Source organism: Schistocerca nitens, chromosome 2 (genome assembly GCF_023898315.1).
Source record: "Schistocerca nitens isolate TAMUIC-IGC-003100 chromosome 2, iqSchNite1.1, whole genome shotgun sequence".
Lineage (NCBI taxonomy): Eukaryota > Metazoa > Arthropoda > Insecta > Orthoptera > Acrididae > Schistocerca > Schistocerca nitens.
Genome location: NC_064615.1, coordinates 1,047,415,057 through 1,047,433,302, shown reverse-complemented (window position 1 = coordinate 1,047,433,302; position 18,246 = coordinate 1,047,415,057). Strand labels below are relative to the sequence as shown.

Here is an 18,246-nt window from a genome sequence, read left to right as displayed (position 1 = left end):
AAATTATCCTAAGGACAAACACACACACCCGTACCCGAGGGAGGACTCGAACCTCCGCCGGGATCAGCCGCACAGTCCATGACGCCAGCGCCCTAGACCGCTCGGTTAATCCCGCGCGGTGGTTAAAGAGATGGCTGGCTGAAGTGTAGAGACTTACAAGGAGATTATGCTGTAAAATAAATAAATAAATAAATTTGAAGAAAAATATCTTCTTTCTTTGTTGTGTCGCAAAGTTTTCAGAATGCGCAAGTAATTTCTTAGTCCCGGCATAACGGCTGTTTGCAGTCGAACACGAAGACTCAGCACTTGATCACAACCCTTCTGCAGATTCGCACAACGAACCAGCTTTGCTCGCACGTACTCACCTCGGAGGTCATTAAGAAAAACGGAGTAGGTGGCCGCAGATATGAGGAAGTGTACTGGTTCGCAGTTGCGACCTCCCTAAGAAATTCGCTGCCGACTGTCGTGACGGCCGCAGCGGTCATAACCATAGCGTGCGGCGGCGGCCATTACTTTCTCTGCTCGAGCCGCGTATATAAGTTGCGGGCGCCCGGCCAGCAGCCACCACAGACTGCAGCGCGCACCACCATGAGAGCCACCGTAGTCGTCCTGGCGTGCCTGCTGGCCGCCGCCCACGCCGGGCTGCTGCCCCACGCGCCGCCCCCGCCGCCGCCGCCGCCGCCGCCCCCGCAGCACGAGATCATCTACGACTACGTGGCGCCGGCCAGCTACCGCTTCGACTACGCGGTGCGCGACGGCCACACGGGCGACGCCAAGACGCAGTGGGAGCACCGCGACGGCGACACCGTCCGAGGCGCCTACTCGCTCGTCGACGCCGACGGCACGACGCGCATCGTCGAGTACACCGCCGACCCGCACAACGGCTTCCGCGCCGAGGTCAAGCGCCTGGGACACCCCGCGCCGCCGCCCCCGCAGCCGCCCACGCTGCCGCCCCCGCCGGCGCCCGCCCCGCACCCCTACCCCTATCACGGCTGAGCCTTCATCTGTCTACTTCTCTGCTTCTCTCTCCAATCATCTGCGGCAGCGCCTCCGGCGGTTAGTGTGTGTGCGACTGGACACGTACCAAGGGATTTCTTACGGACATTACCAAGGTTTAACGGATATGTATGATAGCGAAATGTTGCAATAAAACTCTTGTTTTTGTTAGTACTTACGTCTTGTTATTGATTTTTCACGGTTCTGTTCTTTCACGTCGGTGAAGGACTGTCTTTTTTAAGATTTAATACACTCAGTTGTCCAATACACAAGAAGGGAGACAAATTGTTGATACCGAACTATACAGGGTTATTTCTCCTACGCATGTGACATAAAATAACATAAGATTATAAAGGTCAGGCTCAACCCATACACTGAAGAAATATTAGACACATGACGAGCGGGATTCAGAAAGGGTAAGTCAACAACCGCCAAATATTCACACAAAGACAAATACTATATAAGTACTCGGAGAAGAAACAGGATACTTTCTGTAACGTTATAGTCTTCAACAAAGCATTTGTCAGCATAGTGAGAGAGGAGATGAGGTTAATGGCAGAGTGTAGGATACCGGAGAAGTTGATAAAGCTAAGTAAAATGTGTGTGATGAAATCAAAGTGTAGAGTGAAAGTACGCGGGGTGTTCTCAGAAACATTTGAGGTAAAAAGAGGAGTGAGACAGGCAGATACTATATCACCAATCCTGTTCAATTTAGCCCTCAACAACATCCTGAGGAGAGTAACACAAGAATCTGCAGGAGTCACCATAGAGAAAAATATTAATGGTCTGGCTTTTGCGAATGATATTCTGGTGATAGGAAAGAGCATGGAAGACCTGGAGAAAATGCGAACAGTACTCATTGAAGAAGTTAAAAAATAGGTCTAAGTATAAATGAAAATAAAACGAAGTTCAGGGCAACAAGAAGAAGAACTCAGTTAGGACCAAATCATCTAACAATCACGATCCTAACAATACAGAAAAAAATGGTTCACATGGCTCTGAGCACTATGGGACTTAACATCTATGGTCATCAGTCCCCCAGAACTTAGAACTACTTAAATCTAACTAACCTAAGGACAGCACACAACACCCAGTCATAAAGAGGCAGAGAAAATCCCTGACCCCGCCGGGAATCGAACCCGCGAACCCGGGCGCGGGAAGCGAGAACGCTACCGCACGACCACGAGCTGCGGACGACAATATAGAAGAGGAACACATTCAATTACCTCGGTGTCAACATCATCTAACAAACCATTATAGAGCAATAGATTGTAACGAGAATTCAAGCCGGGGGAGATGTCCACGAGCTATATATAACGTCCTAAGATCTTAGTTACTTTCCAGACAGGCAAAAACAAGAATATATCAGGCCGTCATCAAACCAATAGTGTACAACGCAAGCGAGATAGAAAAAGAAAACAGAGAAATAGCTCATCAGTTTTGAAAAAAAAGGTACTGGGAAAAAAATTTGGACCAGTGAAAGAAAACGACCAGTGGTGAACAAGTGACTGTTCAATAGCTTTCTTCGATTTAGTACAAAAATTACAACACCTTCTACATCTTTTACTCTAATCAAGGCTATAGAAGCATGGTGTTTTCCGAATGTACTTCTGACCAAAATGCGATTTTCGTAACTGGAGTTGGAGACTATTTTAATACTGCATTTTGGGGTCTTTTGATGGTCTTTCCATACAAATTTCATCCACAATATAACAACTGTAATAAAAACAAAATCAAATCTTATTTTGCAGGGGAGAGAAGCCAATAAGGGATCGTCAGGGGTGAGGGGCCAATCCGTGGGTTGGCATGATGAATAAGCTTTTTATTACAAAGCACCTAAGATTAAAACAGACATACATATATTTGCTGCCTTTCACCCATTATTTCATCCCCTTAGGAGTTGAATTTCCAAAAACATTTTTGACGGAGAAATCAAGGAATTCGACAGTAGGAAAAGGAAGAGAAGGAAACGTAGTAGGTGAATATGGAATAGGGGTAGGGAATGAAAGAGGAAGCCGCCTGGTAGAATTTTGTACAGAGCATAACTTAATCATAGCTAACACTTGGTTCAAGAATCATAAAAGAAGGTTGTATGCATGGAAGAAGCCTGGAGACACTGGAAGATCTCAGATTGATTATATAATAATAAGACAGAGACTCAGGAACCAGGTTTTAAATTGTAAAACATTTCCAGGGGCAGTTATGAACTGTAGATTAAAAATGAAGAAACTGCAAAAAGATGGGAATTTGAGGAGATGGGACCTGGATAAACTAAAAGAACCAGAGGTTGTACAGAGTTTCAGGGAGAGCATAAGGGAACAATAGACAGGAATGGGGGAAAGAAATAAAGTAGAAGAAGAATGGGTAGCTTGGAGGGATGAAGTAGTGAAGGCAGCAGAGGATCAAGTAGGTAAAAAGACGAGGGCTAGTAGAAATCCATGGGTAACAGAAGAAATATTGAATTTAATTGATGAAAGGAGAAAATATAAAAATGCAGTAGATGAAGCAGGCAAAAAGGAATACAAAAGTCTCAAAAATGAGATCGACAGGAAGTGCAAAGTGGCTAAGAAGGGATGGCTAGAGGACAAATGTAAGGATGTAGAGGCATATATCACTAGGGGTATGATAGATACTGCCTACAGGAAAATTAGACCTTTGGAGAAAAGAAAATCACTTGCATGAATATCAAGAGCTCAGATGGAAACCCAGTTCTAAGCAAAGAAGGGAAAGTAGAAAGGTGGAAGGAGTATATACAGGGTCTATACAAGGGCGATGTTCTTGAGGGCAATATTATAGAAATGGAAGAGAATGTAGATGAAGATGAAATAGGAGATATGATACTGCGTGAAGAGTTTGACAGAGCACTGAAAGACCTGAGTCGAAACAAGGCCCCGGGAGTAGACAGCATTCCATTAGAACTACTGACAGCCTTGGGAGAGCCAGGCCTAACAAAACTTTACCATCTAATGAGCAAGATGTATGAGACAGGCGGAATACCCTCAAACTTCAAGAAGAATATAATAATTCCAATCCCAAAGAAAGCAGGTGTTGACAGATGTGAAAATTACCGAACTATCAGTTTAATAAGCCACGGCTGCAAAACACTAACACGAATTCTTTACAGATGAATGGAAAAACTGGTAGAAGCCGATCTCGGGGAAGATCAGTTTGGATTCCGTAGAAATGTTGGAACACGTGAGGCAATACTGACCCTACGACTTATCTTAGAAGAAAGATAAGGAAAGGCTAACCTACGTTTCTAGCATTTGTAGACTTAGAGAAAGCTCTTGACAATGTTGATTGGAATACTCTCTTTCAAATTCTGAAGGTGGTAGGGGTAAAATACAGGGAGCGAAAGGCTATTTACAATTTGTACAGAAACCAGATGGCAGTTATAAGAGTCGAGGGGCAGGAAAGGGAAGTAGTGGTTGGGATGGGAGTGAGACAGGGCTGTAGCCTCTCCCCGATGTTATTCAATTTGTATATTGAGCAAGCAGGAAAGGAAACAAAAGAAAATTCGGATATGAATTAAAATCCATTGAGAAGAAATGAAAACTTTGAGGTTCGCCGATGACATTGTAATTCTGTCAGAGACAGCAAAGGACCTGGAAGAGCAGCTGAACGGAATGGACAGTGTCTTGAAAGGAGGATAAGATGAACATCAACAAAAGCAAAACGAGGATAATGGAATGTAGTCGAATTAAATCGGGTGATGCTGCGGGAATTAGGTTAGGAAATGAGACGCTTAAAGTAGTAAATGAGTTTTGCTATTTGGGGAGCAAAATAACTGACGATGGTCGAAGTAGAGAGGATATAAAATGTTGCCTGGCAATGCCAAGGAAAATGTGGTGTCACCGCCAGACACCACACTTGCTAGATGGTAGCCTTTAAATCGGCCGTGGTCCGGTAGTATACGTCGGACCCGCGTGTCGCCACTATCAGTGATTGCAGACCGAGCGCCGCCACACGGCAGGTCTAGAGAGACTTCCTAGCACTCGCCCCAGTTGTACAACCGACTTTGCTAGCGATGGTTCACTGGCAAAATACGGTCTCATTTGCCGAGACGATAGTTAGCATAGCCTTCAGCTACGTCATTTGCTACGACCTAGCAAGGCGCCATTATCAGTTGCTATTGATATTGTAAAGAATGTACAGAGAAGAGCTACGTTCAACATTAATGGATTAAAGTTAAGTATTCCATCAAGTACCACCTTTTTTCTGAAGTCTAAATTCCTTGTCCTGTTCCAGACCTCACGCCGGCTCCTGCCAATCCACAACAGAAAGCGTTTCTGAAGAAGAGAAATTTGTTAACATCGAGTATAGATTGTCAGGAAGTTATTTCTGAAAGTATTTGTATGGAGTGTAGCCATGTATGGGAGTGAAACATGGACGATAAATAGTTCAGACAAGAAGAGAATAGAAGCTACAGAAGAATGCTGAAGATTAGATGGGTAGATCACATAAGTAATGAGGAGGTATTGAATAGAACTGGAGAGAAGAGAAATTTATGGCACAACTTGACTAGAAGAAGGGATCGGTTGGTGGGGCATATTCTGAGGCATCAAGGGATCACCAATTTAGTATTGGAGGGCAGCATGGAGGGTAAAAATCGTAGAGGGAGACCAAGAGATGAATACACTAAACAGATTCGGAAGGATGTAGGCTGCAGTAGGTACTGGGAGATGAAGCTTGCACAGGATAGAGTAGTATGGAGAGCTGCATCAAACCAGTCTCTGATCACAAGACCACAACAACAACAACAGCTTCAAAATTGCCTTAATAGTGTCATATATTCAAAAATCTCCTAATGGAGTGAAAAAGGGGATGAAAAGATTTTTGAATATATGATATTATTAAGGCAATTTTGAAGCTGTTGTTGTTGTTGTGGTCTTCTGTTCAGTTCCGAAAAATCACTCCATAAAAAATGTCTACAGTACGAGTTCAACAGCCTCTCCAAATTTCAAGTTTCAATCCTTAGCGGTATATGCTGGGAGACGATGATTCAGTGAATCACTCGGGACATTTCCTTTTACATACATATAGAGATTGGTAACAGCTCTTGTCCAGTGTTAATAGCTACGTTTTCACTACATAAATTAATCTCTTATGACCTTCAAAATGTGTCCTACAAAGAGAATCCACTATCCTTAAACTCCCCCCCACCCTTCCTCTCCATCTTGAGCACACCTTTGAATATCCTAGTGTCTTAGTCAACATGCACATAGTTCCACCACCCCCTGGAAATGGAAATGTCGTGTGGCTAGGGCCTCCCGTCGGGTAGACCGTTCGCCTGGTGCAGGTCTTTCGATTTGACGCCACTTCGGCGACCTGCGCGTCTATGGGGATGAAATGATGATGATTAGGACAACACAACACCCAGTCCCTCAGCGGAGAAAATTTCCGACCCGGGAATCGAACCCGGGCCCTTAGGATTGACAGTCTGTCACGCTGACCACTCAGCTACCGGGGCGGACCACCACCCCCCGATAGCGGTAGAGCCACTGCCTAATGCAGAGGCTGCCAAGATGCCGGCTCGCGGGCCTTGCCCGTGCCTACCTGCCAAAGCGCTGAGCCTCGCTGCACATTTCCCTCACCGCCTCGGCAGGCTGACTGAGCGCGAGTAGGGGGAAGTGGGCAATACTGCGAATGCACCGCATTTAAATGGCAGTGTAGTCGCACTGTATAAGAGTTAGTTTTATATTTCATATTTGGCAACAACATACATCACAAACAGAACATTTTCAGTATAATTTAATTATTTTTGGCGCGCTGAATACATAATATAATTTTTATCTGGTACAGGAAATGAGGTCACGACACTCAGCAATGAGTAAAACGACTAATGAAATGAGATCTGATACGAACAGTCAGTATGTGGACAGACGCAGACAACTGCACTGACTTTTGCACTCAAGTTGCTATTTAATTGTAATTTCTTTAGTTTCATAAGCAAAAAAAAAAAAAAGGTCCTTCACACATGTAGAGCAAAATCTTGTAGCACTTTTGCAACCTCATTATGGACGTGAGGAGATGCTACCCGAGGGAAGCAATGTAGACGCCCTGGACAGGTTTAACATAAAAAAAAGCCATTAAAGCTGGAATTACTTTGCGCACATGCACAGGGCCACTTTCAAGTGAAACAGCATACGGTCTCGAAAACAGATGTGAGATTGACACATCCTCAAAACCTTTGGAAAACTATCCTTGTAATTCTCTCAAGCAGACAACAAATTCTTCGAAACTCGCTTTTTCTTTAATGGCAGTGAGCTCAGAGAACTGGACTGCATTTGTAAGAATGTGATCCTCGCCGGCCGCGGTGGTCTAGCGGTTCTAGGCGCTCAGTCCGGAACCGCGCGACTGCTACGGTCGCAGGTTCGAATCCTGCCTCGGGCATGAATGTGTGTGATGTCCTTAGGTTAGTTAGGTTTAATTAGTTCTAGGGGACTGATGACCACAGATGTTAAGTCCCATAGTGCTCAGAGCCATTTGAACCAGTTTTTTGAATGTGACCCGCCTATAATGCTATTTTGTTTTTAAATGCGTCCCCATCAAATCAGTAAGTTGTTTCTCAGCTTGCAGTGTCTTATTGTGGGCAGTGGGGCCGGCCGCGGTGGTCTCGAGGTTCTTGGCGCTCAGTTCGGACCTGCGCGACTGCTTCGGTCGCAGGTTCGAATTCTGCCTCGGGCATGGATGTGTGTGATGTCCTTAGGTTAGTTAGGTTTAAGTAGTTCTAAGTTCTCGGGGACTCATGACCACAGATGTTAAGTCCCATAGTGCTCAGAGCCATTTGAACCATTTTTTTGGGCAGTGGGCAGTCAAGTCCACTTAAAACGTGAGGTCTGCGATCCATTCCGGATGTTACAATTTTCGTTCCCGCCCTCCTCTTTCCTTCATACATTCAACAATAGTGAGTTTCAAATCGAAAAATCGTTGTGAACATGTGCCTCGATTTAACCAACGCACTTTGCAGCAATATGTAAAGGCTCCGTACTCTTCGGTCATTTCCATCGAAAAACGTTGCAAATGACAGTGGAATAATGCATGTGACTTCATAAATTTTGCTATTCATACCACCAGTTTCTTCACGTGCTGCGTGTCTGAAAATTTAGAACCAAGTGCCTCTTAATAAACTGAACAGTAAATACTTTCTGTCGTTCTTTGCAATCTTTTGTTCTTTAATTGACAACTAAATCTTTAAATTCTTTCTGCATGGTACTGTAATTTCGTTTCATAGCGCATTTGCAGTACTCATTGCTTATGCGGCTGCATAATAAATATTGAGAATTCTCATCCCTCTTTTCTGTCATTCCCAATCATTTTCAAAGACTTGTCACTATAGAAGTGCCTCGTTTTGTGCAAAAAGCCAATGAACCTATAAATTCCCTTCGCACAATGAACAAATAGCGCCAGCACCACAATCCTGCCAAATTGAATAAAGTGGTGCCGGCCAAAAAATACCACAACGCAATACTAAATGAAATGTCTCGCTGTACCAGGTACTCCAGAGTAGGAACGAGCAAATCCGATCCAGGTCCTACTACACAAACTGGTGAGGCTACATTCAGAACAGTACAGACTACCTCTACCAGTCATACGTACACACCACTGTGCGCTCTTCGAATCAGTACTCAGCTTCGCAGCTAGCACGTGGGCACATAGAGTGAACGTGGTCACCAACAAAGCATGAGTCAGACGAGGGCAGAGAAGTGTCCTACTTAGGCTATCTGGAGGCTTCGGTACCACCTCAGCGGATGCACTGTGTGGTGCTCGGAATATGCCCCATAGATATCACGATCAAATACAGAGCTGCAAGGTACTGGTTAAAGGTGGAGAGACTAGATAAGGTACGCACAATAACCGGTGTGCCCATAGAGACGATACGTCACCTTAAAAGTTGGCGTTTGGATACATGGCAAGGTGAGTGGGATGTAAGTGATAAGGGACGTAGACTGCACGACTTCCTCTCTGACATAAGGGAGCGGTTGAGAATGAGACATATCGATCCCAGCCGCTGTATGGTACATTTCTTAACCGGGCACGGACCTTATCCCACGCACTTAAACCGCGTGAGTCTGAGGCAGACACCTACATGCACATTCGGGGAAGAAGGTTCCCCAGAAAACACTGTCTTTTTCTGCGGGCAATACGCGAACAATAGACATACACTACACTTAGATTACACAGATACAGACATAGATATATACACAGCAATAAGAGACGAAGAACAATGGGCACAATTAAACGCACTGACAAACAGTATTTCAAAAACAACATATGAAGAGTATATGCGGACACGAAATTACAGACATGGCTATGGTTCGAATGGCTCTGAGCACTATGCGACTTAACTTCTGAGGTCATCAGTCGCCTAGAACTTAGAACTAATTAAACCTAACTAACCTTAGGACATCACACACATCCATGCCCGAGGCAGGATTCGAACCTGCGACTGTAGCGGTCGCTCGGCTCTGTAGCGCCTAGAACCGCACGGCCACTCCAGCCGGCTTTGACATGCCTATGTGCAGCGTAACAGCAATCTCCAGAGGATGGACAGCGATACCCACAGTGACAACGAAAATAGTGACAATGAGGAGGAACAGGAGGAGGAAGCTGAGATGTGACAGTAAATAAGCAAATTGCTGGCAATCTAGCCAAGAAAACACCAAATGCCGTACATGGATGGGCACCTAAGGTAGTGAATATATAGGATTAGTAATAAATAGGATAAGCAACATTATTTCTCTACTAATAACCATTTGTGTGTATGTGTGTGTGTGTGTGACTGGCGGTCAATGGCTCGAAGAAACCGTTCCGAGGTATTCACCGTCAGTCACACTCGGTGATGGTACTAACAAATCTCTCATCTATCCTATCTTCTTTTTATATTCTTCTTAAAAAACAACAAAATTTTATTTATATTTCAACCTTAAATTATTGTTATTTTGAAAAGTATCATTCTTTGTAAATGTTATAGATAAAACACGAGGAAAGAAAACTGTAAAAAGACGAAAAACGAAAATTGTACGACCTGTTTTAAACATCAGGTAACAGGTCTATAATTTGGCAATAAATAAATAAATATGCCGTATCCAACACGCGGGCCGTACGCCCTGCCCGCGTAAAGTCTGGCACTCCACGGCCCGCCCTTGTTTAAGGTCCCGTCCTACATGACCGACAGAAGGCCCCAACGGCGATCGCCACCTTCAGGAGACAAAACGCAACCGCAGGTGTAGTTACGGAAGCGTCCTACGTGAGCGTCATCTGTGTCGCTGCCTGTCTTCCGCTGCAACTGGCGACGTTTGAATTCAAACGTGTTTGAATCTTCTCGCTTGTAGCACGTGCGACAGCGGCAGCCATAGGAGAGATTGTACAGGGTTTTGTGAGGCAGCAGACAATATGCCGACGAATTTCGCCGAAATTTTAATACCAGAAGTTAGTAAGAGGCGCTATTTATGGGATACAAGACATAAAAACTACCACCATATGTCACCAACAATGGGCGGCTGTGCCCAATGCGGTGGGCTCAACAGCTCAACACGAAGCCCTGAGGAAGGCCACTGGCAATAGTGGCCGAAACGTCGGGCAGTTTTATATATTCACAATGCGGTCAACAGCTCAGAAGAATTTTATTGACAGTGACAACGGCCGCGGAAGCCTACACTTACATATAATCCTTTTCTATCCCAACCAAAAATGTGTGTCACAATTATGTAAGTACACATATAAAATAAAAGTTTTGCATCACCTCGGTTCCAAGAGTTCCGGAACCTGTACAGAAAAATGGAGTAGAGATCAACATAAACATCATTTCCACCCTTTTTATTGCTCATGACTACTATAAATTGCATGTTGCACCACCATACAGCGAGACCTTCAGAGGAGGTGGTCGAGACTGCTCTACACACAGGTACCTATAATACCCAGTAGCACGTCCTCTTGCATTGATGCGTGCCTGTATTCGACATGTCATACTATCCACAAGTTCATCGAGGCACTGTTGGTCCAGATTGCCCCACTCCTCAATAGCGTTTCGGCGTAGATCCCTCAGAGTGATTGGTGGGTCACGTCGCCGGTAAACAGTCCTTTTCAATCTAACCCCGGCATGTTCCATAGGGTTCATGTCTAGAGAACATGCTGGCCACTCTAGTCGAGCGATGTCGTTATCCTGAAGGAAGTCATTCACAAGATGTGCACGATGGGGGCGCGAATTGTCGTCCATGAATACGATGCCTCGCCAATATGCTGCTGATATAGTTGCGGTATAGGTCGTAGGATGGCATTCACGTATCGTACAGCCGTTACTGCGCCTTCCATGACAACCAGCAGCGTTCGTCGACCCCACGTAAAGCCAGCCCAAAACAGCAGGGAACCTCCAGATTATTGCAGACGCTGGACTGTGTGTCTAAGGCGTTCACCCTGACTGGATTGCCTCCAAACACGTCTCTGGCGATTGTCTGTTGAAGGCATATGCGACACTAATCGGTGAAGAGAAGGTAATGCCAATCTTGAGCGGTCCATTCGGCATGTTGTTGGCCCTATCTCTGCCTCGTTGCCTCGTGTCGTGGTTGCAAAGATGGACCTCGCCATGGACATCGCGAGTGAAGTTGCGCATCATGCAGCCTATTGCGCATTGTTTGAGTCGTAACACGACGTACTTTGGCTGCACGAAAAGCATTATTCAACATGGCGGCGTGCTGTCAGGGTTCCTCCGGGCCATAATCCTTAGGTAGCGGTCATCCACTACAGTTGTAGCCCTTGGGCGGCCTGAGCGAGTCATGTCATCGGCAGTTCCTGTCGCTCTGTAGTTCCACCACATCCGAACAACATTGCTTTGGTTCACTCCGAGACGCCTGGACACTTCCCTTGTTGAGAGCCCTTCCTGGCACGAAGTAACAATGAGGACGCGATCGAACCGCGGTATTGACCGTCTAGGCATGGTTGAACTACAGACAACACAAGCCCTGTGCCTCCTTCCTAGTGGAATGACTGGAATTCTTCGGCTGTCGGACCCCTCCGTCTAATAGGCGCTGCTCATGCATGGTTGTTTATCATCTTTGGGCGGGTTTAGTGACATCTCTGAAGAGCCAAAGGGACTGTGTCTGTGATACAATATCCACAGTCAACATCTATCTTCAGGAGTTCTGGGAACCGGGGTGATGCAAAACTTCTTTTGATGTGTGTATATTAACATCAATAACATTTTCAGAATGTTAGTTACGATCTATAATGTAGACAATGAAGGCTGTGTGTTACAATAGTCAGTCACAGGTAACAAACTTCGTGTTTATTATCTCGTTCGTAACACAATCACCAATGATCTAAAATACAATACATATTGGTACTGGCTGAAAAATCCCTATATGTTACAACTTCTGAGAACTGCTTTTACACTGGATCTTTTGCTCATCCAAAAATCCTGGCAGCAATTAAACTGATCTCTGACATCATTACTAAACCCATCAAAGTTCTCTATAAATATAACGGCTGTAGTTTCCTTTGCATTCAGTCATTCACACTACCGACATAGTAAGGTCATGTTGGCCAATGATACAAGACCAGGTCAGTCAATTATCCAAACTGTTGCCCTGCAACTACTGAAAAGACGGCTGTCCCCGTTCAGTAAACCACGGGTTTCCCTTCCCTCTCCATTGATACCCCTGCGTTGTGGTTGCACCTACGTCAGGGCCATCTGTATCGCTGAGGCACACAAGCAACCCATCCGTGACAATGTCCTTCGTTCTTGGAGGGTTCGTTGGTTATAGGCTTTACATTGGCGAGATGTAGCGAATTACACCACTACCTGTTCTACAAGACGCGAAATAGCAGATTGCGTTTTTAAGTGGCCAAATTATCACTCCAAGTATTTGGCTGTTCTCCTGTTTCTGTTTATCTATGTATGAGCCTTTATATGTAGGATGCTTCCAAAGAATTTCACAAAATACGCTTGCTTGGATGATTGATGATCCTGTTCGGGTGCCAAGTGGAGAATCCAGTTTTTATCTTGACACCACCACCGGCTCTTCTTCAGGTCGGAACCACAACGGTCTACACTCGTCGGTATGAGGATAACAGTGGGGGGGGGGGGGGACTTAAGAATAAATGAGAGTTACACATAAAAAATCTAAACCAGACGAGCACAAGAGCGACATACTGACAACAGAGCTGATAAGCTAATTAATTGTAGAAGAAATGGAAACCACCTCGAAATCCAACAACAACAATAACAACAACAACCATAAGAGCACATATTCATCCAATGCGGAGAGCATCAATGAAATCGAGACCAGTGTCCAATAAGAACGATAGCGATAAGGCGTTTAGTTTCCAGCACTAAAAATAGTTAGCAGCAATGGAAATTTTAACCATCTCTGTCGCTTGCAGTTGGCGAAACTAATCGTATAAACGACTGTCGAAAAAAAAAAAAAAAGTTTGAAACAGCAAATGAGTGCCAAGTCGTTTAGATGGAGTCTCTACGAAAGGTAAAAGCAAAAGTTAAGGCGTAACAGAAGACACTAGGCAGATAATGGCGCGACAAGGAAATTGCCCGCAGCAGTTAAGCAAGCTAGTGGGTGGCATCCAGATCCAGCGGCTGGACGCCGGGCAGGCTCGTGTCGTAATGCCGACTCGCTCTGGGGAGACAAGGCGGCGGTTCCATTTCGCTTTTATCGCATTCTCAGCCGCGTAACGGTCCACGGTGGAAACAGAGCGTAAATAGTGAGGTAGGCCAACGCGATATGAGGCCCCTGGTTGCTTTCAGAAGGTGATGCCAACGCAGAGAGTAACATACGTTTTGCAACGAAGTCTTACATCTCCAAAGCGCGAGAGTTGGCAGTGTAGTATCGGGAATTTCTGGCCAAAACTTAAGGCGGACTGGATTAGTCGCATGCTATAACGCTTACCTGCAATTGGTGGTGGTGGTGGTGGTGGTGGTGGTAAGTTCCTATGGGACAAACTGCTGAAGTCATCGGTCCCTAGACTTACACACTACTTAATCTAACTTAAACTAACTTACGCTAAGAACAACACACACACCCATGCCCGAGGGAGGACTCGAGCCGACGGGGGAAGTCGAATACAATTGGTTATACCAGCTGCAGAAGTATGAGACCGGAATTTCGTTGCAGTAATTACACGTCTGATAAACAATATATTATTCAAAACAATCTCCATTGCTATTTGTACATTTCTCCCACCTCTGTGGCAGGCTATGAATGTGTAATGACACATTCAGACGCAGAGACATACAATACCTCAAAGGCTGCGTCAAAGATTAAATTGAGAGGGATGTAGAATATAATCTCTGTAATGTTCATATTGGATTCTCTTTTGTTTCGTACTTCAAGAAGGAGTTAAGAGACACTTTCGATTGTTACCTTGTAGAGGATGGACGTAATTTTTGGTGTGTGCGGAAAGGCAGTCATCTTGTTAGTATTTATGGTTTGTGCGACGAGCAGAGCAAGCCTTATTGTCTTGTGAATAAAAAATAGTGAGAAGTATCGAAGTTTTATGAGAATTACTTAAAGCGACGTAGCATTGTATTCCTTGGTTTCCACCGCCTTCGTGAAGTAAACCGACGTGGCATAAGGACTAATTCTACGTCTAAGGTGAGAACTGTGATTAAATAAACAATGACGTAGAATTCAAAAATGTAATTAATCGGAATTGTAAATTATATTACAGGCAAATTTCACACAGCACTGAATTTTTCCGCATTCAAGACGGTCAATACAGTCTGTAAAAAAAGCCTTTCAAAAATTCTAAAGTTATAGTTCCATATCCATAATTTTTCCTCTTTTCAAAAAATCAATAAATTTATTTTTTTTTATTTATTTCGCCACAAATGCCATGCAAAAAAAGACAGTTCTTCTTTTGAAGCGAACCAGTCAGTGAGTCATCTTCGTACATTTTCATACGAAATGAAGCGTTGTTCAGAGAGAGCACGTCCCAGTGATGCAAATAGATGATAATCGGACGGAGCCACGTCTGGTGAATAAGTCGCATGCCCTAGTATTTCCCAAGTGAACGCCTCGATCGTTTCCCTGATCCCTTATGCTGTGTGTGATGGCGTTATCATGAAGCAATATGACTTTTTGTTGCCTTTTTCCATTGTCCGGTCGTTTTTCACGTTATGCTCGATTTAAATCGATCATTTGCTGTTGCTAGCGATCAGTGTTAACGGGTTCACCAGGTTTTAGCAGCTTATAATAGATGACACCCTTCTGATCCCACCAAACACACAGCACTGTCTTCTTTCCGAAGCGATTTGGTCTTGCCGTGGATATCGATGGTTTACCTGGATTCATCCGTGATTTACGACCCTTAGGATTCTCAAAATATATCCATTTTTCATCACCTGTCACTATTCGATGGAGAAACGACTTTCTTTTGCATCTGGCGAGCAGCATTTCACAAGTGGTCTTTCGACTTGCTGCTGTCTTTCACTCAGTTCAAGCGTAACCCATTTTCCCACTTTCTGCACCTTTCCCATAGCTTTCAACCGAATAGAAACGGCTTTCTGCGACACATTCAATTGTTCCGCGAGCTCGTATTGAGTATCATCTTCATCCAATAAGGCTTGCATTTCGAACTTTGTCGGTGGATTCCTGAGCTCGCCGTTTCCCAAATCAAAATCACCATTTTTGAATTTTTTGAACCACGCGAAACACTACGTTTTCCGGAGAGCATGTTCGCCGTAAGCTTCGACGAAAATTCGATGCAAGTCTGCAGCAGTTTTCTTCAAATGATAACAGAAAACCAATGCTGTCCGCAAATCGTAGTTCGTAGGCTCAAAACTCGTCATGTTTACGGGTTTGAAACAGATAGCGATGTAGGCAACTTAGTTACTGTGTGTTGACATTCGTCATCAGCCGTTACAGGAAGCAGATGGCGCTGCAGACGCGGTCCCACGGGCTCTACACTGACGGCTAGCACTAGCTATAGGGAAATTCCAGTTTAATACCTCTACACATTGGTAAAAGCAAAGTAAAGAATGTGTCATTACGCAGCAGATTTGCTAGATAGTCACCTGCTGCCTTATTTCTTGGATGACAGTCAGTAGCAATATGGCCGGCCGGAGTGGCCGTGCAGTTCTAGGCGCTGCAGTCTGGAACCGAGCGACCGCTACGGTCGCAGGTTCGAATCCTGCCTCGGGCATGGATGTGTGTGATGTCCTTAGGTTAGTTAGGTTTAATTAGTTCTAAGTTCTAGGGGACTGATGACCTCAGAAGTTAAGTCGCATAGTGCTCGGAGCCATTTTTTGTTTTTTGAGTAGCAATATAAATGACGTATTAATGCACACATTATTGTCATTACCATTGCTAAATGGAACTCCAACTGGCATACCTAGAAATATGACTTTTCTTCCTACACTTCTATCGTCTACTTCCTTTTTCTTTAGCTATCGATCCCTTGTGTCCGTGGTCGCTAATTATGATGAATCACCTATCCACGGTATAAGAAATATTTAAATTAATACTATAGATGCTGTCTGCAGTCACCCTAAGGCTGCAAATTTTTGTTCCTGGCGTCTTCGTGTTTTAACTGTTTGTGTATTGTGTTACTAATGACGAACATTCCGCAGTTCCGCTACATGATCGTTGCAAATAGCAACTCTCTCACACTGCTCTGTGTACTACACCATAGGTGTAGCAACATTTTTTTTCGCATTTTTTTTGCAGTTAGCTCAAATTACATTGTATGTAAATTTAAGGGGGATCACTGTTACCAGCTGCAACGGTACATTTAGCGGAATCAGCGGCGACGAGCGAAAAGGTATACCAGGCCGGGATTCGATCGCGGGATCTCCTGCCTACTAGACAGATGCCGTACTCACTGCACTATCCGGGACACAGCATTATCGCAACTGTACGGACTATCTCGGTCCGTCTCACGGCCGATCCAGACTCCAGCCGAGCGCTATCTATTCGCAGTCACTGTCCTGCCTATTAAGCAGGAAATCCCGGGTTCGAATCCCGGTCCGGTACACATTTTAGCTCGTCGCCGCTGATTCCGCTAAATTTCCCGATGCAGCTGATAGCAGTGGTCCCCCTTAAATTTACATATAATGTTTCACAGCTGCGGAATCTGCATGGTGTGTGTTCTTTCTGTGGTGTCACCGCCACACACCACACTTGCTAGGTGGTAGCCTTTAAATCGGCCGCGGTCCATTAGTATACGTCGGACCCGCGTGTCGCCACTGTCAGTGATTGCAGACCGAGCGCCGCCACACGGCAGGTCTAGAGAGACTTACTAGCACTCGCCCCAGTTGTACAGCCGACTTTGCTAGCGAAGCTACACTGACCAATACGCTCTCATTTGCCGAGGCGATAGTTAGCTTAGCCTTCAGCTACGTCATTTGCTACGACCTAGCAAGGCGCCATTACCAGTTTATATTCAGTGTAATAATGTCTAAACAAGAGCGATGTTCTCCAATTGTGGATTAAAGTTAAGTATTCCAAGAACTACGTTCTTTTCTTTATAGGATAATTACTTTACCTTGTTCCAGACCTCACGCCAATCTGCGTGAGCTTAACGCGTGCCTTTCGGCTACCTCCGAGTGGCTTGGCTGTCTTGCTACGCCACGACACTTTCGAAGGAACAGACACCATGCATTCAAATAATCAAATAATACAGCCTCAAAAAAAAAAAAAAAAAAAATGCAACACCGTCACGGACTGTGTTCAGTGGCACCAGAGTATAATATATGCATACTGAGGTGTATTTCTCACGGTGGTCGACGATCAGACGGCGCTCAAGAGGCCTGTCTGTGCTACCTCTATTTTGACACGCTACGCCTGCTGCGTTATCCGTACATGCAGCAAGATTAAGAACATGTTTGCCACTGGTCAGGCTATCACTGACGCTACCACTACACCAAACACGGCTACGCTGGTGTCGTCAAAGACGAAGAGTTGACTGGAGAGTGGAATGGAGTTTTATTGTCTTCAGTGATGAGAGTATGTTCAGTCTGTACGCGAAAGATGGACATGAATAGCGTAGATCCGGTGAATTTCCTATTCCAGAAAGCATTCGCCCACGACACACACATCCAGTCCCAGGCCTCATAGACTGGGGAGCCATCAGTGACAATTGGCGGCCATATTTAGTGTTTCTACAGGGTAAAGTAGCCAGTATCTGATATACTGCACAGACTGTTGTAAGAAGTCCATGATTAAGGAATTTGTTGCTAGCGCACTCGAGCGGATGTAATTTCGATGGATTGCTCACGCGCTGCCTGTGATATGTAAGCTA

General features: G+C 44.8%; 1 protein-coding gene across 1 annotated transcript in view; it reads left to right on the top strand.

The window, feature by feature from the left end:
* Positions 1 to 588: 588 nt before the first annotated feature.
* Positions 589 to 18,246, top strand: part of LOC126235526 (uncharacterized) — a 124,453-nt gene continuing 106,795 nt past the window's right edge. Inside the window, exon 1 of the mRNA XM_049944245.1 lies at positions 589 to 938. Coding sequence (XP_049800202.1) covers positions 589 to 938 — 350 coding nt within the window. The remainder of the gene's footprint in view (positions 939 to 18,246) is intronic.